General features: G+C 36.8%; 1 protein-coding gene across 1 annotated transcript in view; it reads right to left on the reverse strand.

Moving 5' to 3' along the window:
• LOC124233495 (coiled-coil domain-containing protein 150) overlaps positions 1–25,175 on the reverse strand; it is a 67,808-nt gene that overhangs the window by 20,281 nt on the left and 22,352 nt on the right. Inside the window, exons 10-17 of the mRNA XM_046650635.1 lie at positions 23,606–23,713; positions 20,884–21,008; positions 20,452–20,629; positions 19,829–19,897; positions 9,718–9,828; positions 6,538–6,621; positions 974–1,081; positions 463–528 (exon numbers count right to left, since the gene is read on the reverse strand). Of these exons, the coding sequence (XP_046506591.1) occupies positions 463–528; positions 974–1,081; positions 6,538–6,621; positions 9,718–9,828; positions 19,829–19,897; positions 20,452–20,629; positions 20,884–21,008; positions 23,606–23,713 (849 nt within the window). The remainder of the gene's footprint in view (positions 1–462; positions 529–973; positions 1,082–6,537; positions 6,622–9,717; positions 9,829–19,828; positions 19,898–20,451; positions 20,630–20,883; positions 21,009–23,605; positions 23,714–25,175) is intronic.

Here is a 25,175-nt window from a genome sequence, read left to right on the forward strand (position 1 = left end):
TCCTTTGCTTTCAGAATGAAGAAATCACACTGTAAAGTATGTCCTAGTACAGAAACAGACCTTGAATCAAATTCCCAGCAGGAGAGCGGATCTACTGGGGACACTCTACCAGTCCAGTCAGATGGTCAGAACCCTGACAGTGTTCCATTTGAAGACACATTCTAGTTCCTTGGTTGCCAGGGGTATATATACATACACAAATGTTATAGATATAGAGGTTACACAGTTTATCCTGACTGTTCAAGATGAAAAAAAAATTACATACATGGTAAATTTGTAAATCATTGAAATGAATCACTTTCTTTTGGTAACAGATTCCTGGATTATTTTCTTCATTAAGTGTTTTATATATCTTGTTTGTCTAACCTTTTCTATTTATTTGTTAACGTTAACATGTTTGTGACCGACAAAAGGTTTTCAGCCTCAGCAGCCACCATGCAGACAAGTAAGCACCTTCACTACTACTATCTCCTTCGAGTGAGCTGTCTGTTGCAGGTGTATCTTTTGGGGACTGAGTTCTGAGTTTCCCTATAATTTACAAACCAAAGATATTGATTCCTCACGACTGCCAAAAGTTTTAAGGCTCAGATTAAAAACCTACTTCCTCTATGAAGGCATTTCTCAATGCTTCCCTCATAATGATGCCCCCTATGAATGCTCATAATACAATCTGTTTTGTTTCTGAAAGGCCTAACTTTCTATCATAAAGTTTATTGAGTACATTCCTAAGCCTCTAATTACAGCATAAACAATCTGAATGTCCCAATCCTGCCTCAGGCATCTTTATGAATTCCTCCATGGCTTAGCAGAAGCTTGTACATGGTGAGTATTTAAAAAATGTTTGTTAATTGAGTCAAGTGAGCGGATATCCATCTTTCTGGGATTATATGGTAAGGTGGGGAGAAAGGCATCAATTTCTTAAAAACTAATTAAAACAATATAACAGCAATCTTCTTGTAGCTATTAATCACACCTGAGCATATTTGCCCTCTAGAGCCTTGTTCAACTTGCGCAGATGGTCATTCTGTGAACTGGTTTCAGTAAAAGAACGTAGCTGTTCTTCTAGCTGTTTAACTTTTATCTAGGGGAAAAACAGAAGAATAATAAAACAAGCCTCATTAATGAGAGATATATATTTATATACTCCAAAAGGGGAAAAAAAGATGTCATGAATTTTGCAAAAAATGACAGAAAATCATTAAAACTTGTAAAAAGCAATCCTAAGTTTTTCTAATCATGCAAAGAATGAATGTTATTTCAACTAAACAGCTATTGCAACAGCTCAAGGTGGGCTATAGCCATTTACATGTACCGAGATAACTTATTTGGTTTCTATTGCTTATGGAAACTCCAAATTAACACGACTCATGAATATAAGAGTGAGACTTTGTGGGTAATATATTTCAATTTTAAAGGAATTGTGGTATCTAGCATTCAAAATCTTTTTGAATAGGGATGATTAAAATTGTCAATGTGCAAGAAAGGGATATAGTCTTGGGTGTTACTGACAGAATTACAAAAATTGAATAAATGGAATTCTTATAAAGAAGAGCACTCACATCTTTCTCATTAAAGAAAATGATCATTTAGAGGGATAAAATCATTAATATTTACTCACAAATCTCCAAAGTGTATTTTTCCACATTTTCTTCCTCTTATTCCCAACCATCTCATACAAATCAACAATTAACATTACTGAGCATATCCTTGAATCAGGAAAAATTTCATCCAAAGTTTTTTATTTAAGTCAACTTTTCCTCTCTTGATATCTTTTCGTGTTTCCTACCTGTGAAGGGCTAACACTCCTTGGCTGTAGCTACTGGACATTTTCAGGAACTGTTAAAATTTGAGTGCTAATAGTCAGGTTTTTTTTGAAAGGATACATGAAAACATATTTTGTTTCAGGAAATATCTCTTGTTCCATCAGTAGGATCCTTCTTTCTCTCAGCTTTGTCTGTTTCTGTTGCTCTTCTCCACAGTGTACAGTATAAAATGCGTTCTGTGGCTCCCTAAAGCCATCACTAAAAATTAATCACGGTTTTCATTTAAGGTGCAGAATTAAAATGGCTGCCTCTTGATTGAGGATTGAAAATTGATGCAACGATTGTTTTCACTTTAAACTAAGCAAACTGCTATTAACTTACAGAATCCAATGGAAAATGGACTAACTCTAAAGACTTTCAGCTTTGCCTCTCTTCAAGCAAAACACAGATTATTCATATTCCTCAGGTAATTGACCCCAGCTTAGCCTCCAGGTGCTCAGTAAGATGCCCTGAAACTTGTGTGATGGCATGTTCTCATCTAGAAAGCACTCTAATTTTTGTATTGAGTTTCTTATTTGGCAGGATTACTAATTCAGGACATTCAAGCGGGAAAGAACAAAGAAGCAAACAAATCCTGCTGCCCTCCGAGATCTGGTGTTTCTGTGTCATTAAAATCCGAGCAGCTCCCATAGCTAGCTTCTCAGGTCTCAGGAACAGCAGTAATTTAGGTCACGGTCATATCCTCATATTGTTTCAAATGATCTAAATATGGAGATATAGAGATATACACACATATATAGAAACTATGAGACAACCAAGAAATGGACGGAAAGGAATCCTTATTTTAATCTGTTTGTAATGCAGATATTCTAAAGTAATGCAATTAACTTCCCAGGTTTTTTAAAATTCAATACATATGATAAATTTGAAGTAAAGGAGGACATGCCCACAATGTGAGCTCCCTCTTTTTTTTTGAGGAAGATTAGCCCTGAGGTAACATCTACCACGCAATCCTCCTCTTTTTTTTGCTGAGGAAGACTGGCCCTGAGCTAACATCCATGCCCATCTTCCTCTACTTTATATGTGGGAGGCCTACCACAGCATGGCTTGATGAGCAGTGCCATGTCCACACCCAGGATCCAAACTGGCGAAACCCAGGCTGCCAAAGCGGAATGTGCGAACTTAACCGCTGCACCACTGGGTGCACTGTGAGCTCCTTTATAGTCTGAAATGAGCTTCAGAGTTAAAACAACCTGAACTGCCAAAGCTATGTATTTTGACTAAAAGTATGAAAATACATTGAGGAAACTGATAATTTCAGTGCAGCAAAGATTTTTTTTTCTTTTAAAATCCTTAACTAATATTCATATAATAGAATATCATGCAGCAATCCAAACCAAAGAACTACAACAACAAACAACGTGGATGAATCTCTCAATCATGATATTAAGTGAAAGAAACAAGAAAACATATCTAGTGTATTATTATATAAAGTTCAAATACAGGTAGAACTGATCTGAATGTTAGAAGTCAGGATGGTAATTACCCTCATGGGGGACAGTGACTGGAAAAGGCTATGAAACGGGTTCGAGGTGCTGGTAATGTCCTGTTTCTCGTTCTGAGTGCTGATCACATGGGTACCTTTACTCTGTGAAAATTCATTAGGCTGCACACTGTGTACTTTTCTGTATGTATGTTATAGTTCAATAAAAAATTTATTTACACAAAACAAACAAAGCCCTTAGCTAATCTCTAAATTAAGGTCACAAATGCAGCTACTTATAGGGGCTAGGCAGCTAATATAATATTGGAATCCAGTGGTGTAAGTGATGGGGTCAATGATAGATTAGAGTGAGCCTAACACACTCAAACTGACATGTTTAAAAACAATGAAAGTGTTGGAAATCTTTCAGACATACATAGGAACATCCCATCTACCTGTCACTCAACTTAAAAAAGACAACATTACCAGTACAGTTGAAACCCTGTGTGTAGCCTACACGCCAACCAAATCTCCCTCCATCCTAGAGTTAACCACTGTGCTGAATTTGCTGTTTGTCATTCCTATTTAATAATTTTACTATAAAATGTATCCCTAAAGAGTACATAGTATTATTTTATGAGATTCATCTATGTTAACACATCTAACTCTATACCCTCTTACATAGACTGCTTTCTAAATTGGTATAACTACTTTTAGGAAAAATCTGACAAACCCTAGTAAAATTCAAGATATGTATATCCTATAACTCAGTAATTCTCCTAAGAATTATACCTAGCCTAAAGAATCTTTTGCATATGAGTACAAGGAGACATGTACAAGAATTCATCATATAAGCATTGTTTGTAAGCAATTGGAAACTGCCTAAATAGTCATCAGCAGAAGAAAGGATAAACACATTTTGGCATATTTATTTAACAGAATAGTATACAGCACTGAAAAGGAAATCCAAACCAGGTTTGAATGCTGGGCAGCAGTTTCTGACACAGTCTACATTAATACCTACAACCCAGTACAGTATTTATATCAATCATTAAGTCAATTCTGAAAATACAATCGTTTATCTAATATGATTCACGTGATATTTTTAATTGATTATAACCCAATTGGGAGAGAACACACAGTAGACTATTATTTTGATTATGTTTAGTATGTAGCTTTTCCTTTATTTTTTATTTTTTTGAGGAAGATTAGCCCTGAGCTAACTACTGCCAAGCCTCCTCTTTTTGCTGAGGAAGACTGACCCTGAGCTAACAGCCACGCCCATCTTCCTCTACTTTTATACGTGGGATGCCTACTACAGCATGGCTTTTGCCAAGCGGTACCATGTCTGCACCCAGGATCCGAACCAGCGAACCCCAGGCTGATGAGAAGCGGAACATGCAAACTTAACCGCTGCACCACCAGGCTGGCCCCCAGCTTTTCCTTTAAATTATCTGGCAAGAGTACTGTGCTGTAAGAGCACCTTCCCTGGTGCTCTGCTGACAAGATCAGTGCCTTTGGAATGTGCCAACTCAAGCTTGACATAAAGACACCCGGGAATTAAGTTTCAAAAGTGTTTCAGCTTTCAGAGACTATCAGAAATCTTAAGCCCTCATTATAGGAACACGGGCAGAAAAAAAGGCATGTATTTTCCTTAAGATCATGAAGATAACCTCTAATATTATATAATCGTGGTCTAAAAGGTTAGATAGATAACATCAGACTCATTAATAAGTTTTAAAATGTATTCCATTCCCAGCCAAAATCCGGCTTTAAGTTGGCTATGAGCACTTGGGATTTTTCTTGTTTACTTAAAAATATATTTCATATCTCTTGGGAAAGCTAAAAGAAGGTCAAAATCATGGGTCATAGCTCCTACGGGATTATTAGTTTCACAAAAGACAAAGTTCTTCTGTGCCTGTAATAATCTATACACTCAGCCTGTAATGTTGACTTTCTTTCCCAGTGAGGTGTGCTTTCCTTCTCATTTACAGGTGAATAAGATGAAACTCAAGAAAATTAAGATTTGTCCAAGGTTACACAAGTGTAGATGATCATAAATGCACCACTGCCTCTGAAATATATTCACTAAAAGCATACGAGCAGTGGCCAAATAGCTTTATCTTTCAAGTGGACAACATACTGTTTCACATCCATGGTTTGTCGACTGCCCTTCAGATAGCCTGCCAGGTCCGGGCCTGATCTTGTCTGCTAACCCTATGGGGTAAACCCCTGGAGCAGATGACATGAGGTTAACGCTGACGTGTCTGGCAAGCCTCTACTGAGATTACTTATCAGATTGGCTCTAGAGTTGCCCAGCCGGACTGGACTTCACTTCATACCATTTACTCCAGTGGTCCTCAACTATGGTTGCACACTGGAATCACTGGGGAGCTTCAGAAAGTGTTGAAGCCTAGGACCTACTTCCTGAGATTCTGATTTAATTGCTCTGAGGTGCAAGCCTTGTCATGGAGATTTTTCCCCTTATATTTTATTGTGAAACATTTTAAATATACAGAAAAATTGAAAGAATTTTACTGTGAATGTGCACACACATGCCATCCAAATTCTACCATTAACTTTTTTATACTTGCTTATCACATATCTATCCATCTATCATTTCCTCTATCCACGCATCAAAAATTTTTTTTCCTTTTTTTTTAATGATTCATTTCAAAGTAAATGGCAGACATAATACACTTCCCAGCATGAGGAGTTTTAAAAATTTCCCAGGTGATTCCACTGTGTAGCTAAGGCTGAGAACCACTGCTTTAGACTTCAGTGTTTCCACTGGACTTCGTTTAAAGCGGGCCTAGACGGATCAGTGGCAAGCTTTCTGCCCTGTGGGTTCTACAGGGACAAAACCCACAGGCAGTCAAAGAAGAGCATCAGCCCATTCACTCAAGTCTATTCTATTGCTTTGAGTCCCAATTCCCAGGGTAATTTCTTTTTAGGAATGTCATAAAAATTCAGCAAAAAAAGAGAGCATAGGATCTCTACATTATCAGCAAATGACCATGCATAAAGTAATTATAATAAAGCTTCATATAGTCACAGAATGGGCTTTGGCTTCACAATGTCAGGTTTCACCATTATATTATATTATAGGTATATGAATAGAAGTCACCTAGATTTTAATGAGGCAACAAACTTAGGGAGGTTCAAAGATTTGTCCAAAGATATAGAATTAGTAAATGATGGAATTAGGTCCTCTCAAAATCCAGCAACATTTAGCTTGACAATTGGCATTAAAAAATTAGACAATAAAAATCAGAAAACGAAATCTCATACCTGGAGTTTTCCCTTTTCATAGGCCAGTTTATTTTTACTTTCAGTAATTTTCCCCAAGACCTTTTCCACCTGCTGTTGGGCAAGCTGACAGAGCAAACACAGGTATCAGTACCTCCAGGCATAGAACAGAATAAGCATTTCCCTTTTTAAACAAGTATTTATACCCTTTCCATTTCTACAATAGCGAAACCAGGATCCATCTTTATTTGCTCCTGCTCCTCTTAGATAGCTGATCACAGCGCCAACACACGCCTGCAGGGAGACCGCTAATGGAGGCATCAGCGCCTCACGAGTCCTGCAGCCTGCTGTTCTCTGCTTATTAATTCTGTTTTTGGTGTATCGATTATTCCTTTGTAGTTGCAATCCAAGCCAGAGGTGGGGTGGTGGTATCAGTGGTTGCAGATATGCAGTTTGAGGATTATATAGTTCTTTAAGAACATTGGGGCTGCAAATGATCACAACTACTGAGACGGTAGGAGACATTTCAGTTACCGTAATAAAAGTCAGTAAAAAAAAAAATAAATCTCTGAAAAAACAAAAGAAACCTTTGTTGGAAAGTCCAACATTGTTTGATCAAGCACTCAACACAGCGTTATCTGGGACAAATGTTACTGAAGGCTCTATATTTCATGAAATTACATGTTTTATAATTCCGACAGCCTTACATAATGACAGCTATTTTTTTCATATGTCATTTTCCTCAGACTTTGTCAGATAAAGCAGTTTTCTTTTGATTAAGTTTGGGGCTTAGTGGTACTTCAGGAAGACTATTGGTGATTGAATATGGAAATTTTCACCTTCCATAATCAATTTCAGTGCTATGTCTTAACAGGAAATATTGGTATTTGCCATATGTTAAAATCAGTTTTCACAAATCAATTGTGGGAATAATACACACACAAGCAGATGTGACTGAGAACACAACTTCTTAATCTCACAGGCCAACTAGCTGCACTGTGGATCATCTGCAGTAAATCTTGAGTTCAAAGTCTTACTAATGCTGGTAAATTTCCTATATTGACATAACCACTATTTCTGGTTTACATTTGCTTAATCTCTGAATAATAGGACAGGGAAACTTTTAAGCACTTAAAGCCAAAGAATTTAGACTTTTCTTTTATGTTCAACTTTAGGCAAGTTCATACAGTTGAAACCACACATGTAGGGATATTAATTTACCCAAGAGATACTCCTCACTACCTCCGACATAGCTACAACTATTCTTTAGCTATCATTTGTAGTGTACTTTAAGTATTGTGGATGTTTTCCCAAAAAAAGCAAAAACACATGCCAAACTAAATTATTATATAATAACATGGAACTCATTTTTTCCTCTGTTCAAAATATTTTTGTGATAGAATATGTTCTATAAGAGGGCGCATAGTCTGGAGCATTGTTTACTCCTTGGTAACTGCCTTGACTAGAAGAATTCGGCCATTTTAGACATTCTAGTTTTGATATAGAAAACCTATGGAAAAGCCATAAAAGTGATCAGTCCACAGAAACAGGTCAATTTCTAATCAACATAGTAATTATTTTGATATAAGTATGCATGGTGTGCTGTGGGAACCCAACCGTTAAGGGAGATCCCCTTGGCACTGAAGGCCATAGAGGTTAAGAACCTGCCCAGGTCTCACAGTAAATAAATGGAACCAAGGGTTGAAACTAGGTCTGAGTTCACATCTGTGGTGTGGCATACACAACACACACTATGTACATCTCTAAAAATCAATAAGAAGTTACACTAGAAGGTAGCTCTTACTGAGAATTTCAAGTGTTAACTCCCAAAGAACAAAAATACACTGCCAGCATTGAATGGCAATAGATTTAATGATACTGCTAAGACAAAAAAAATCCTGAAATCTCGACTTCATTCGTCAAGACTCATACAGCCAACTGAAACACTTCTAGGCAGCCTTGGTCACAGAGCTTCTACCTGGAGACACAACTGCAAGCTGGAAGTGAGGTATGGGTGATCACTGGGAGAGCTTCATCAAGAGGTGTGGTGAGCAGGCAAGCATCAACACTGACCAAATCACTGGAGAGATCTGTCAAAGTCACTAACAGGGCTGCTCACTGGCAGTGGGGGCATGAAAGAATCAGGCAGACTTAAATGTGGTCTTCCACAAGTGCCAAAACCAGGTGGGTGGGGAAGCCCAGCTGAGGCCTGGCCAACCAGCAAAGGACATGGATGAATCATTACTCTTGGTGGAGCGGGGCTGGTCTGAGAGTACCAGGAATTAATGTCAATGCACCTTGCTGCTCCAACAGAAACTTAAAGGCTTTTTTTTCTGGGACAGTTCAGATACTAAGAATTCAATAAATGTTAGCTGTCTGCTACACGCTTTATGTGTATTAACTTCATCCCCAAACAATCTCCTAATAATAGTAGTATTATCCCCATTTTGGCAGATTAGGAAACCGAGGCTCAGAGAGGTTAAGGATCAAACCCAAAGTCACAGCCAAAATTGAAATCTAGGCAGTGTGGATCTAAAGCCATGAAAATGTAAGAGGATTTAGATTTACTCTGTAGTTTTTCATAGTTGAAGTAATGAGCAGCTTATGACAGAGTTTGAAAGAATTTAGCTCAGATTTAGATAGACTCATATCAGGGCCTTCTATGCAATTTTCAAAGATGATTTGCATGGCATAGAAGGAATAACTAATTCTTTTTCAAGTACTCAAAAGCACACAGGAAACTTATTAGCTGCCTAACAGAAAGGTCATTTCTTTAAATCCTCTTCACTTAGAGAAGATGTGTTAAGAACTCTACCATTCATTTGTAATGCATTGACCTTGTCAAATAGGTTTTAGAAATTGAACTTATTACGGATTGCCTAATGGGGGGAACTGTCAGAAAGGGGGAAAAATACAAGTTTCTTCCTCACAATTTATGGAAGAGGCAATATTCTAAAACATTAGAAATCTTTGTGCTTTTCAGCATTATAGATCATCTGTGTAGGCAGATGTTTAATAGCTGCCTTAAATACTTGTTTTCTTAAATCCTCTATTGTTTGAATACTGTATGGCTCTCTGCCCTATTTAGCTTGAGTTATTTAAGACTTATAATAATTATTAAAACACAAACAAATGAAAAAAAACCATGTCCTGACTTCCCTTTTTTTTTTTTTAACTCATTAATCATTAATTTCTACTTTAGACTGACCTTTTTATACCCACCCCATGGTAATCAGAAGAGACTTGAAGTTCAAGGGAAGCCATTTGATCTGCCAGGTGCTTATTCTTTTGCTCCAGAGTTTGCAGGTTGTGAGTTAATGCATTTATGTGTACCTTTGAAAAACAAAAGGAGAATAGAAATCTATTTATGCCAGATCCAAAAATATTATCTTAATTTAAAAATGACATTTGTAACTGTAAAATAGAAGGTATCATATGAACATCTTCCCCTGCCTCTATTTGTGGGGATACAGTCTGATAGCTCTAGTATTTCAAAGACTTTTTTTCCTTTTCTTTTACATTTTTTCAGCTTTTCTCATTGTCTTCAGCAGGAGGGTTATTACAAATTAATAGTTCACATTTACTAGAAATGGAAGGCCTTCTGGTACTTGGTATTTATTTGAATATTAATTTAAGCTTATGAATACAGAAGCAAAAACCCTCCACAAAATATTAGCAAAATGAATACAGAAATATATAAAAAGGATAACAAATCAGGACTAAGTGAAGTTTATCCCATTAATACATAACTTGTTCAACATTCAAAATCAATTAATATAATTCACCACATCAAGAGACTACAGAAGAAAACCCATATGACCTTTTCAACAGATGAAGAAAAAGCATTTCACAAACTTCAACATGAATTCGTAATAAAAATTCAGCAATCTAGAAATGAAGAGGAACCATCACTACCTGATGAAATATATCTATAAAACAACCTACAACTAATAAAGACTGCATGTTTCCCCCTAAGACTGAGAAAAAGGCAAGGATATCTACTTTCACCATTCCTATTCAATATCATACAAGAGGCCATAGCTAGTGCAATAAGGCAAGAAAAAGTAATAAAAGGCATAGAGATTGGAAAGGGAGAAATAAAACTGTCTCTACTTATAACAGACATGATTGTCTACTTAGGAAATCCCAAAGAATCTACAAAAAAGATACTAGAATAAGTGAGTTTAGTAAGTTTGAAGGATACAAGGACAATTGTATTTCTACATACTAGCAACAAACAATTGGAAATTGATATTTCTTAAAAGTGTGATTTATAACACTACCAAAAATCCATAAAATTCTCAGATACAAATCTAAAAAAATATGTCCAATATCTGATATGTAGAAAACTACAAAATACTGACAAGATGAATCAAAAACCTAAACAAAATCAAGAGATATATCATGTTTTTGTTCTACAAGATTCAATATTGCTAAGATGTGAATTGTCTCTAATCCCAATCAAAATTACGTGGAGTAATTTACCAAGGTTCACCCTTTGGTGGGGTCTGAACTGTGGGGATAGAAATTATGTCCTATAAGAAATACTACAGGGAGTTCTTCAGGCTTAAATAAAATGGCATTAGATAATACCTGGAAGCCACGTAAAGAAATATAGGGTACTGGTAAAGGTAGCAGCATAGGTACATATAAAAGATATATAAATATATATTTTTTATTGTAACTCTCTGTTACCTATAAATCAAAAATAGATAGTAAAAGAAATAACAAGAGAATTAAACAAACACACCAGAAATATCTACTTAACACAAAAGAAGGCAGTAATGGAGAAACAGTGGAACAAAAAGCATATAAGACATACAAAAAAACAGATAGTAAAGTGATAGATGTAAATCTTACTTTATCAGTAATTGTGTTAAATATAAATGGATCAAACACTCTGGCTAAAAAGCAGAGATAGAATGAATTTTTTAAAAGATCCCACTGTATGCTGTTTATAAGAAACACACTTTAGATCCAAAGACACAAAAGGGTTGAAAGTAAAAGAATGAAAAAAAGATATACCATGTGAACAGTAATCTGAAAAGAGCTAAAGTGGCTACACTAACATTAGACAAAACAGACATTAAGACAAAAATCTGTGAGATAAAGAAGGACATTATATATTGAAAAAAGGGTCAACTCATCAACAAGATATAACGTTTATAAATATATATGCATCTAACAACAGAGAACAAATGAAGTAAAAACAATGAAGCAAAAACTGACATAACTGAAAGGAGAAATAAACGATTCAACAACAATAGTTGGAGAATTCAATATCCCACTTTCAATAATGGACAGAACAGTGAGGAAACAGATGACTTCAACAACACCATAAAGCAACTGGAACGAACAGACATCTATAGAACACTCCTCCCAACAACAGCAGAATACATATTTTCTCACGCGCACAGAAAGCATTCTCCAGGATATACCATATATTGAGCCATAAAACAACTCTCAATAAATTTGAAAGGACTGAGATTATACAAAGTATGTTCTCCAACCACAATGGAATAAAATTAGAAATCAATAAAACAAGGAACTTTGAGAAATTCACATATATGGGGAAATTAAACAACACACTTCTAAATAACCAATAGGTCAAAGAGGAAATTACAAGGGAAATTAAAGAATACTTTGAGATGAACGAATATGAAAACATGACAAAATGCATGGTATGCAGCTAAAGCAGTACTCAGAGGGAAATTTATAGCTGTAGACACATATTAAAAAAGAAGAAATCTCTCAAATCAATAATCTACGCTTCCATCCTAAAAAACTAAGAAAAGAAGAGAAAATTAAGCCCAAGGCAAGCAAAGGAAAAAAACTAATAAGGATTAGAGCAGAAATAAAATAGAGAATAGTAAAGAGAAAATCAGTAAAACCAAAAGTTGGTTCTTTGAAAAGAGCAACAAAATTGACAAGCCATTAGCCATATTAACCAAGAAAAAAGAAAATTACTAAAATTAGAAATGAAAGAAGGGACATTATACTGAACTTGAATGGGGCTACTATGAACAATTATATGCCAATAAATTAGATAGCCTAGATGAAATGAAAAAATTCCTAGAAAGACCCAAACTACTGACACTGACTCAAAAAAAGTAGAAAATCTGAATGGAAGTGGAGCAAGTAGAGGACTGAATCAATAGTAATAATAATTAAAGGTGAACAGAATAAAAAACTCCCCACACAAAAGAAACCTAGAACCAGATGGCTTCACTGGTGAATTCTACAAAATATTTCTTTTTTTTTAATTAAAATTTTTTTTTGAGGAAGATTAGCCCTGAGCTAACTGCTGCCAATCCTCCTCTTCCTGCTGAGGAAGACTGGCCCTGAGCTAACATCTGTGCCCATCTTCCTCTGCTTTATATGTGGGATGCCTACCACAGCATGGCATGCCAAGCAGTGCCATGGTTGCACCCAGGATCTGAACCGGTGAAGCCCGGGCCACCGAAGCGGAACATGCACACTTAACTGCTGTGACACCAGGCTGGCCCCCTGCAAAATATTTCAAGAAGAATCAGCACCAATCTCTCACAGATCTTCCCAAAAATAGAAGAGGGGAGAACACTTACCAAATCATTTTAAGAGGCCAATATTACCTTGATACCAAAACCAGACAAAGACATCACAAGAAAACTACAGGATATCCCTTATTAACATAGATTCAAAATTCCTCAACAAAATACTAGCAAGCCAAATTAAACAACATATAAAAAAATACACCATGACTCAAGTGAAATTTATCCTAAAAATGAAAGCTTGGTTCAACATTTGAAATCAATCAATGTAATACACCATATTAACAGAATAAAGGACAAATCCACAAGATTATCTCAATAGACACAGAAAAAGCAATAGACAAAATTCAACACACTTTCATGATAAAAATTCTCAACAATGGGGGCCAGCCCAGTGGCACAGTGGTTAAGTTCACACACTCCGCTTCAGTAGCCTGGGGTTCGCTAGTTCAGATCCTGGGCATGCACCTACACACCACTCAACAAGCCATGCTGTGGCAGCATCCCACATACAAAACAGAGGGAGACTGGCACAAATGTTAGCTCAGCGACAATCTTCCTCAAGCAAAAAGAGGAAGATTGGCAACAAGAGTTAGCTCAGGGCCAACTTTCCTCACCAAAAAAAAAAAATCTCAACAAAGTACGAATAGAAGGGAATTTCCTCATCCTGATAAAGGGCATTTATAGAAAGCCCACCGCTAACATCATACTCAATGGGGACAAACTGAAAGCTTTCCCTTTAAGATCAGGAACAAGACAAGGATGTCTGCTCTCACTGCTTCTATTCAACATTGCACTGGTGGTTCTAGACAAAGCAGTTACACAAGAAAAAGGAAGAAAAAGGCAGCAAAATTGAAAAGGAAGAAATAAAACTATTTGAAGATGATACAATCTTCATATATATATATATATATATATATGAGATATATATAGAGAGAGATAATATATAAGATGTCGCATTGTTAAGATTTCAATACTTCCCAAATTGATCTACAAATTCAATACAAACCCTATCAAAATTCCAACTGCTCTTTCCTACAGAAAAAAAGGAAAAGCTGATCCTAAAATTCATATAGAAATATGAGGATGCAGAATAGCCAGAACAATCTTGAAAAAAAGACAAAGTTGTAGGATTCACACATCTCGATTTCAAAACTTACTACAAAGCTACAGTAGTCAAGACTGTGTGGTACTGGCATAAGGACAGTCACAGAGATCAATGCAACAGAATTCAGAGTCCAGAAATAAACCCATACATCTATGGTTAACTGGGTCTTGACAACGGAGACAAGACTACTCAGTAGAAAGAACAGTCTTTCAACAAATGGTGATGGGATAATAACGAAGGCAAAACAATGAAGTTGAATCTCTACTTCATACCATATATAAAATTAACTCAAAATGGATCAAATACCTAAATATAACATGTAAAACTATAAAATTATTAGAAAAAAAATAGCTATAAATCTTTGTGACCTTGGATTGGGCAATGGTTTCTCAGATGTGACACTGAAAGCATGGGCAACCAAAGAAAAAATAAACTGGATTTATTAAAAACTAAAAATTTAAGGCCAGCCAGTGGCATAATAGTTAAGTTCATGCTCTCTGCTTCGGCAACCTGGGGTTCACGTGTTCAGATGCCAGGCATGGAGCTACACACGGCTCATCAAATCATGCTGTGGCAGGGGGCCAGCCCTGTGGCTGAGTGGTTGAGTTTGTGCGCTCTGCTTTGGCAGCCCAGGGTTTCACTGGTTTGGATCCTGGGTGCGGACCTAGCACTGCTCATCAAGCCATGCTGAGGTGGCATCCCATATGCCACAACTAGAAGGACCCACAACTAAAATACACAACTACGTACTGGGGGGGCTTTAGGGAGAAGGAGGAAAAATTAAAAATTAAAAAAAAGAATCATGCTGTGGCAGTGTCCCATACACAAAATAGAGGAAGACTGGCACAGGTGTTAGCTCAGGGACAATCTTCCTCAAGCAAAAAGAGGAAGATTGGCAACAGATGTTAGTTCAGGGCCAATCTTCCTCACCAATAAATAAACATTAAAACAGAGAACCCACGGAATGGGAGAAAAACACCTGCAAGTCACATATCTGATAAGGATCTACTATCCAGAATATATAAAGCTCTCTTACAACTCAACAATTAAAAGACAAATAACCCAGTTTAAAAATGAGTAAAGGATCTGAATAGACATTTCTCCAAAGAAGACATACAAATGGCCAATAAGCACATGCAAAGATGCTCAGCATCATTAGTTATTTGGGAAATTCAAATCAAAACCACAATGAGGTACTACTTTCACACCTACTAACGTAGCTATTATCAAAAAATGAAAAATAATGTGTTGGTGAAGATGTGGAGAAGCTGGAACCCTTGTAAATTGTCGGTGGGAATGGAAAGGGGTTCAGCACTGTGGAAAAGTCTGGTGGTTCCTCAGAAAGCTAAACATAAAATTACCATATGATCCAGCAATTCCACTCCTAGGTATATGTCCCAAAGAACTGAAAACAGGTACTTACAAATACACATACACACATGTTTATAGCAGCACTAACCACAGCGGCCAAAAGAAGGAAACAGTGCAAATGTGCATCAGTAGATGAACAGATAAATTGTGGTATATACATCTACCTATGCATTTATGTACATATATCTCTATATACACAGGCACACACAAGGAATATACTCAGCCAAAAAAAGGAAGGAAGTACTGATACATACCACATGGATGAACCTCACAAATGTTATGCTACGTGAGAGAAGCCAGACACAAAAGATCACATACTGGATGACTATATTTATATGAAATATCTAGAATAGGTAAATCCACAGAGATAGAATGCAGCTTGGTGGTTGTCAGGGGCTGGGGGAAGGAGGGAACGGGGAGTGACTGCTTAATGGGTATGGGGTTTCCTTTTGGGGTGATGGAAGCTAGACAGAAGTAGTGGCTGCACAACATTGTGAATGTACCAAATTCCACTGAATTGTTCACTTTAAAATGGTTGATTTTATATTATGTGAATTTTACCTCGATTAAAAAAAAACACAGTGAGATACTTCATACCCACTATGATGGGTATGATAACTATTTTTTAAAAGCAGACAATAACAAGAGTAGGTGAGGACATCGAGATATTGGAATCCTCATATAGTGCTGGTGGGATTGTACATTGGTGCAGCCATTTTGTCAAAACAGTTCAGCAGTTTTTCAAAATGATAAACAGTTATCACACGACCCAGTAGTTTTACTCTTAGAGAACTGAAAACAAATGCTCACAAAACAATTGTACACAAATGTTCACAGCATTATTCATAATAGCCAAAAAGTAGAAACAACCTGAATGTCTATCAACTGATGAATGGATGAATGAAGTGTGGTATATTCATACAACATAATATTATTCAGCCACAAAAAGGAATGAAGTACCAACATATACTACAATATGGATAAACCTTGAAAACATTACGCTAAGTAAAGAAGCCAGACCCAAAAGGCCACATACTGTTTGATTCTATTTATATGAAATGCCCAGAATAGACAAATCCATTGAGACAGAAAGTAGAATAGTGGTTGCCAGGGGCTGGGGGCAGGGGTGAATGGGGAGTGACTGCTAACGGGTACTGGGTTTCTTTTTGGGGTGATAAAAAGGTTCTAGAATTAGATAGTGGTGATGTTTGCACAAACTTGTGAATATACTAAGAAACTCCTGAATTGTATATTTTAAGGAGGTAAATCTACAGTATATTAATTATTTCTCAATAATAAAAGGTAGTAGCACAGACAATCCACCTAAAAATAAAATGAACCTTGAACTGTATCTGGTTTGATATCCAAAAATTAACTTGAAAAGGATCACAGAACTAATGTAAAACCTAAAACTAAAACTTCTAGAGGAGAACAAAGGAGCAAATCTTAGTGAACTTAGATTAGGCGAAAATTCCTTAGACATGATGCCAAAAGTATGATCCACAAAATTTTAAAAATTGACAAATTAGACTTCATTAAAATATAAAACTTCTGCTCTTGAAAGAGCATGAAAAGACAAGGCATAAAACAGAAGAAAGTATATGTAAAGCACATATAAGATTTATGTATATACAGATAGTAAGAATTTTTTTATATAAGAATTAATGTGAGACTTTTAAAATCTCTGAAAAAATCAATAATAAGAAAACAAACAGGGGCCAGCCCGGTGGCACAGTGGTTAAGTTCACATGTTCCTCTTCGGCAGCCCAGGGTTTGCCGGTTCAGATCCCGGATGTGGACATGGCACCACTTGGCACGCCATGCTGTGGCAGGCGTCCCACATATAAAGTAGAGGAAGATGGGCATGGATGTTAGCTCAGGGCCAGTCTTCCTCAGCAAAAAAGAGGAGGATTGGCAGCAGATGTTAGCTCAGGGCTAATCTTCCTCAAAAAAAAGTAAAAAGAAAACAACTGAATTAATAATGGTTAAAATATTTGAAGAGACATTTCAAGACGTGGATGGCAAATAAATAAATGAAAAGATGCTTGATATTATTAGTCATTGGAGAAATGCAAATTATAGCCACAATGATATACCACTACACACTAGTTAGAATGGCTGAAACTAAAGGAACCAACAATACCAAGTGCTGGTGAGAATGTAAAGAAACTGGAACTCTTATATATATATTACTGGTGGGAACACAAGATGCTTTGGAGAATCTTTCGGAAAACAGATCCCTTGGAAAATAGTTGAACAGTTTGTTACTATGTCAGAAATCCAACTCCTGATATTTACACCAGAGAAATAAAAAATATATATTCATATGTGAATATTTATACAGGCTTCATTCATAATTGCCCAAATCTGGAAACAACCCAAATGTCCTTCAATTGGCAAATGGGTAGAGAAACTGTGATACTGAAAAAACAAACAAAACAAAACAGAAACACGTTCACAGATAGAGGAAACAAACTCGTGGTTCCCAGAGGTAGGGAGGTAAAATGGGTGCAGGGGATTAAGAGATACAAGTTCCCAGTTATAAAATAAATAAATCATGGGATGTAATGTAGAACATAGAGAATATTGTCAATAATATTATAATAACTTTGTATGCCGACAGGTGTTAACTACTTATCGTGGTAATCATTTCACAATGTATATACATATTGTATCACTATGATGCACACCTGAAACTAATAGGATATTGTATGTCAATGATATTAAAAAAAGGGAACTGTGATATATCTATATAATTGAACACAAACTCCTGATATATACAACAACATGGATGAATCTCAAATGGCTTATGCTAAATAAAAGAAGCCAGACTTAAAATGCTACATATTGTGTGATTCCATTTACATGATATGCTGGAAAAGATATAACTACAGGGGCAGAAAAACAGATCAGTGGTTGCCAGGGGATGGGGGTAGAGGAAGAGGTTGATTACTAAGGAGCACAAGGGAACTAACTTTCCAGGGTGATAGAAATGTTCTATATTTCAATTGTGGTGGTGGTTACCTGATTGTATGTGTTTGTCAAAACTCACAGAAGTGCACACTAAAAAAAGGGCAAATTTCAGTACGTAAATTACAATCCAATAAAACTGACTTTAAAAAAAACATAGCTTTACAATGAATACACATTTAAAAAATATCAAGTTAGACCAAAAAATGGGACCCTGTATAAGCATTATCATTTGGCCAACCAGAATCTCTCTACAGAGCAAGTATATGTCAGTCCCCTGAACATACACTCAGCCTACATTAACTCAAATGAAATCAGACAAGCAAAATAATAACTCTATGTTTTAATCACAGACACATATCATTTGCCTTAGCCATGTAACATTCACTAACATTTTTAAACAAATAGCATTAATGAATTTAATGGTATCCACCAGTTTTCCAAATTTTAAAAAGCATATTTGAGGTCAAATTGACACCAGCAAAGTCCTTGCCACAGGAAATCAGCTTTATTTAAAGACGTTTAGGGTGGACTATTTTCAAATCTCTAGATGTGAATGACCAAACCACAGAAGGCACCTGCCAGCTCGGTGACCTGTATTTGAGCCCAGGCTGAGAAGTGAACTCTTCTTCTCTCTCAGATCCTTACATTGACAGTTCACATGTATATGGTAATACGAATGCTATTTAGTTGAGCCAGAAGCCAAGGAACAGTCGCGGCTCGAAGACTCTGATACCTGTTGCTGGATTTGTTGTCTGGGACAGGCTAACACTCCCTGATGCTTGAGATATATTCTCTAGATGACAGTGGTACAGACTCTCTACTCTCTTCAAATTTTGAAATACAAACAGCAATGTTTTAAAGATTGTTCTTTGTTTTATTTTAATAAGGGTTGCTAGAGAAACACGTAGCCATTCCACCATTTTAGAACCCAGAAAAGGTACCTGGCAAGTAAAGTGGCAGGTGCTAATAGGTACATAGGAACCCTAACTTAGCTTTGTTTAAAAAAAAACTGCATCAGCAGTCAGCAATCATCCCTCTGCCTCCCACAGGCGCATTAGCTCACTCTCAGGGGACTTCCTGGCTGAACTGCAGTGGCGCCTAGGGCCAGGGGCAGTAGTGCCTCACTGGCCAACACCAGATGTTCAGACAAGCGAACGCTCCCCAGAAGCAGCCTACGCTGCAGTGACTTGAGCGCTCTGAACCGCACCCAGCTTCTCGGCTTCTCTATTCTCCCACATCCAGGTATTCAAGAAAAGGAGCTGTCTCCTCACTAAGATAAGCTGATACAGGAGGCAGTGACACAGAAGGAAATGAAATGTAGCGAAATAACAACAAATAAAATGTGGAATACCTTGTTTTGGGCTAATTCCTTTTCCAAACTGCATTTTTCTTGTGCTGTTTCTTTGTCTGTTTTATGAATCTGCCCAAGGAGGGGAAAAGAAGAAACGGGTCAATTTTAAAGCAGCTGACAGGCTCTATTATAGCAGACACACCCTGCATGTCAGTTAATACCTACACTGCAGAGATAGCACATCCTCTCAGAAAAGGGGCCACTCAGGGAGTCTCTGAGGCAGAGCAAACTTCACAAACAGCCCTGAAATTAGAAAGATACGTCTGCATGTCAGACTCTGCTGGTTCCCTCCTAACTGAGAAGACAGGGCTGTTCCCCCTTAACCTACACTGTTCCACTCCTTCAGGGGAAATCACTTTTTAAAATCTGACTCCTTACCTAACATGAGGATGTGTGAACTATTAGTTAACACTCACTAGTGCTGTATAAGGGTACACCATTTGGAACAGACTACTTCACATGCTCAAAGACATAGATTCGCCACCTAAAGATTTCTTTAATGGGCAACTCAGACAAACTGCATCTGGGTTGTATTTCTTTCCTTGTCTTTCGCATTTAAAACACAATTTTAAAACAAGATCACCACCCCAACCAGGAGGTAACATAAATCTTCCTCTATCTACCTCTCTCTGAAGTCTTTCTTTCTCCTCTAGCAGAGATGACTTCTCTTGCACGGATGCTTCCAATTCTCCTCGCAATCTTGCAATAGTTGATTCTAGCAGCTCTTTTTGCGTAGCTGTCCTCTTCTCAGCATCCTGTGCTTTCTGGATACATTGGTTGTGTTCAAGGATTAAATGGTCCCTGCAGGAAGAGAACAAGGAGGGAGGAAAGCTAAATGCGAGTTCTTCTTCAACAGAAGGACGAAATGTTCTTATAGAACCTATCTCCTGCCTGAGAGCAGTTAACCAAAACGTTCTAACAAAACTAGTTCCTTGAGGGCAGTCTTTATTTTTGTGGCTGACCCAGCAAATGCAGAACTAAACATTTTCATTAAAGATAAGAAATACACGTGCAAGAACAAAAGCTGCATGAGAAGTTGCACACCATCTACTTACAGATGTGCTTGGAGCTGGGTTTTCTCATTCTGAACAGTCTGAAGCTCACTTGTGATACTGGCGTGGGCTGCATCCAGCAGTAAGTTCTGTTCTTGAAACGTCTGTGTCATCATTTTCTGCTCTACCTGAGTATTATAAGTAATATTAAAAGATAAGATGCCAGAAAGTCATTTGACAGACTATCACTCAAAATAACTGATCAAAGACACTGAATTAGCTTACAAAAGACAAATTTTATTTATATAAATAAAACCTCTTTTTAAAAGAATTTAACGCCCAGCTTTCTTTTTGTCCCCACCCTGACTTGACCACCATTCTATCATTTGATAGCTCTACTGGTCACCAATCAAGATGCACAACAATTAGTTACTCAGCTTGCTACAAAATTTACAAAACTCCTAACACGAACATATTTTTAGGTATAAAATTATATGAAGAATATTTTTGGTACTTTAAAATTTCACTATGATACATACTTTATTTTAAAAAGTAAAACAATATCAATGCACAAAGTGAAAAGATCCCTCCACCTCTATCTCCCCTCACATCTTCCAGATAAGCCCACCTGCCAGGATGATGATGTTTAAGAGTCTGCGAGGACTCTTGAGAATATCTGAAATTGCACTCAGATACTGTTACAGCACAAGTACTACAACTGTTTTGCACAATTTATTTTCTCTGGCTCACCATTTTGGAATTATCAAAACATCACATTTTTTTATACACACCCCCTCTATCTTCCATTTATAAAGCTTTTGCAAATACAGTACATATTAATTACTTTTGTAAACATATTTTAAAACACTTTTAACCATATTTGATTGCAAGGCAAACATACACACCTTCACACTTGGTAAAATGGGATCTCACTTGTGTAATATTCTGAAGTTTTAAAATGTTGTGACACTGTTACATATATAAGTCATATTATTCACTCTACTAAACTAAGTCCCATGAAAGTAAGAATTTTGTCTCGTTCACTTATTTAATCCTATCTAGATCTAGCATCATACCTGAATGGGGCAAACACTAAATGTTTGCTGAGTTAATGAAAGATAGTTATTGAGTACCTATTATGTGCAAAACATACTTAGTACTATGGGTAATAACAAAGATATACAAGGCACTGTCCTTGCTTCTAGGAAGTTCACAGTGCAACAAAGGAAGGAGCCATGCACATAATTACTACTATAGAATGCAGAACAGAGAGGCAACATAGCATAATGATTAAAAACACTGAGTCTGTGGGGCCCCCCAGTGGTGCAGCGGTTAAGTTCACATGTTCTGCTTCTCGGCGGCCTGGGTTTTGCCGGTTTGGATCCCGGGTGTGGACATGGCACCGCTTGGCAGAAGCCATGCTGTGGCAGGCGTCCCACGTATAAAGCAGAGGAAGATGGGCGTGGATGTTAGCTCAGGGCCAGTCTTCCTCAGCAAAAAGTGGAGGCTTGGCAGTAGTTAGCTCAGGGCTAATTTTCCTCAAAAAAAAAAACACTGAGTCTGGAGTCAGACTTCGGTTTAAATCCGGCTCTGCCACTTACTAGCTAAGTGATTTCAGGCAAGTTGGTTGATTTTGCTAAACCTCATTTTTGTTATCTATAAAATGAGGATAATAAATATCCCTTTACATATGGCTGCTAGTATTAAAGGAGGTAACATAAGTAAAATCCTTAGCATGCTTGGCATATAGTAAGTATGCTCAAAAAAAAGAGAGAGAGAGAGCTATTAATATTACAATCTGTTTAGTGTTCGAGGAGTAGAAGTTGAGAAAACTGATCCTTTCTGGTTGGAGTGATCAAGCTTCTTGATGAAAGTGAGAGTTAAAGAATGAGTAGAATTTCAAATAGTTGAAGTAAAGACTGTTCTCAGCAGAGGGAACAGCATAAGCAAAATGGGAAAGCACAAGTGTTTGAGGAAGAGGTCAGTACTTCAGGGTCAGACATAAGTGTTCTCCATGATTCTACAAATAATGGCACAAGTAATTACTTTTCCTAAGTAATGATATTTGAGAAGAAACCATTAAGAAAGTAAAGCCATGGGCCGGCCCCGTGGCCGAGTGGTTGGGTTCGCACACTCCGCTTTGGTGGCCTGGAGTTTCGCTGGTTCAGATCCTGGGTGCAGACATGGCACTGCTCATCAAGCCACGTTAAGGCGGTGTCCCACGTGCCACAATGAGAAGGACCCACAACTAAAATTATACAACCATATACCAGGGGGCTTTGGGGAGAAAAAGGAAAAATAAAATCTTCTTTTTTTTTTTTTAAAGATTGGCACCTGAGCTAACAACCGTTGCCAATCTTTTTTTTTTTTTTCCTGCTTTATCTCCCCAAACCTCCCTGTACATAGTTGTATATCTTAGTTGCAGGTCCTTCTAGTTGTGGGATGTGGGACGCCACCTCAACGTGGCCTGACGAGCAGTGCCATGTCCACGCCCAGGATCCAAACCCTGGGCCGCTGCAGCGGAGTGCATGAACTTAACCACTCAGCCACGGAGCCAGCCCCGGAAAAATAAAATCTTTAAAAACAAAAAAAGTAAAGCCAAATGACCCCTCTGATGAAAAGTGAAAACCACTAATCAAAAAATAAAATAATTCAATAAAATTTCTTGGAATTAATTGTTAAAATATTTTATTTATCCAGCTGGCCATTTGCATTTCCTGATCTCTTAGACAAGGAGGCTTCCTACTGATTCTATCAGAAATTGACGAGTGTTAACAATGACTACCTGCAGAAGGGCTTGATGGTCAGCAATGATTCTGGCATTTTCCGTACTAGCAGTCTGCAGCATGCTGTTCAGCTCTGAACACTTTCTAGTCAGATGGTCATTCAAAACCTAAGACAACATATGTAGTAAGTCTTAGACCTCTCCAATAAATAATTATTTTTACTTATGGATCATTATTTCTAACGATTACAGAGTATTTCACTATATATGAGAACCTAATGTATTTAACCTAATTGTTATTTCATTAATTTATAAAATACTTTCAAATATTTGGAGACAACACTCTGAATAATTTTATATTAAAAGGGGGAAATTTGTTGATTTGGTGGAACAACTGCAGCACTTGGCAGTTTACTGACCCATTCTTCACAATTTTGAACACTGATCAATTAGAGCAAGACAGAACGGAATTTACAATGTAGATGCCCAGCCAATATTATAGAAATCCATTCCCTAAATTGGATAATGAGTATTCAGAATTGTTTAGCCGATAACAGAAAATATCTAAGCTCCTCCATCACCAATTACTGTATTTACAAAAGCAAAATATAGATTATTGTGCCATTTTACAAGATTAATCTTCCAAAATAAAACAAAATCTTTTCTGCAAACAGATCTATCATACTTGTAGTTAGTTTATAATTCTCTTGTCCTTTTGATATCTTGAAATTTGTATTCCTGTGGAAAATATTTATCTTAATTACCAGTTATTTTTGCCAAATATATTTGGCAAGGATCTTACGTTTTAATGAACAAGTTCTTCAAAGATGGGGCGAAATAACTCTGAAGGATCAATAGAAAACACACTCAAAAAAACAGTAAAAAGAAATGAAACATAAATGATAGATTATCCGGAAACTATCATAAGTGGTGTGTATAGTACAGTAGATAGGAACACATTCAGAGGCATCTTAAAGTTATAATTAGATTATAAACTATTCATCAAGGAATACCTGGGGGTGAGACAGAGGAGAACTCTTGCTCCTTGAAAAGAAATAGTTAATTTTCTTTGGAGCCAGATTGCCTGAGGTCAAATTCCAACTCTGTCACTTATTAGCTATGTTATTAAACCTCTCTGTACATCACTTTCTTATCTTTAAACTGGGAATAATAATAGTTTCTATAGTAGTATTAATTGCAAGGATTACAATTTGTTAATAACACCAGGTGCTTAGCATTGTACCTAGAAAGCAGAACGGGTTCAGTAAATGTTAACTACTATGAGTATAGTAAGGGTAGTAACAGTTATTGTTATTATTATTTTACAGAAGAACACATTTATTTTGTATTTTCTTTATCATAAACAGAGTACAGCTACTATGATCCTAACCTTGAAGTAATCAAATTGTACTAACAAAAAGTTCATTTAAGTGATCAATACTGTTTCATTGGGCCCTATGAGAAATAACTTGTTTGCCTGCATAGTTGATGGCTCTTCTTTATATACATGCATATTTATATAAAACATCAGCTGAATTTGGAAACTGCCATCCCACAGAAAATTACGCATAATCCAGCAAGGATTTATTAGATTCCTACTGTGCTATTTGCTATATAAGATGCAAAGAAA

This window comes from Equus quagga, unplaced genomic scaffold, assembly GCF_021613505.1.
Source record: "Equus quagga isolate Etosha38 unplaced genomic scaffold, UCLA_HA_Equagga_1.0 203_RagTag, whole genome shotgun sequence".
NCBI classification, from domain to species: Eukaryota; Metazoa; Chordata; class Mammalia; order Perissodactyla; family Equidae; genus Equus; species Equus quagga.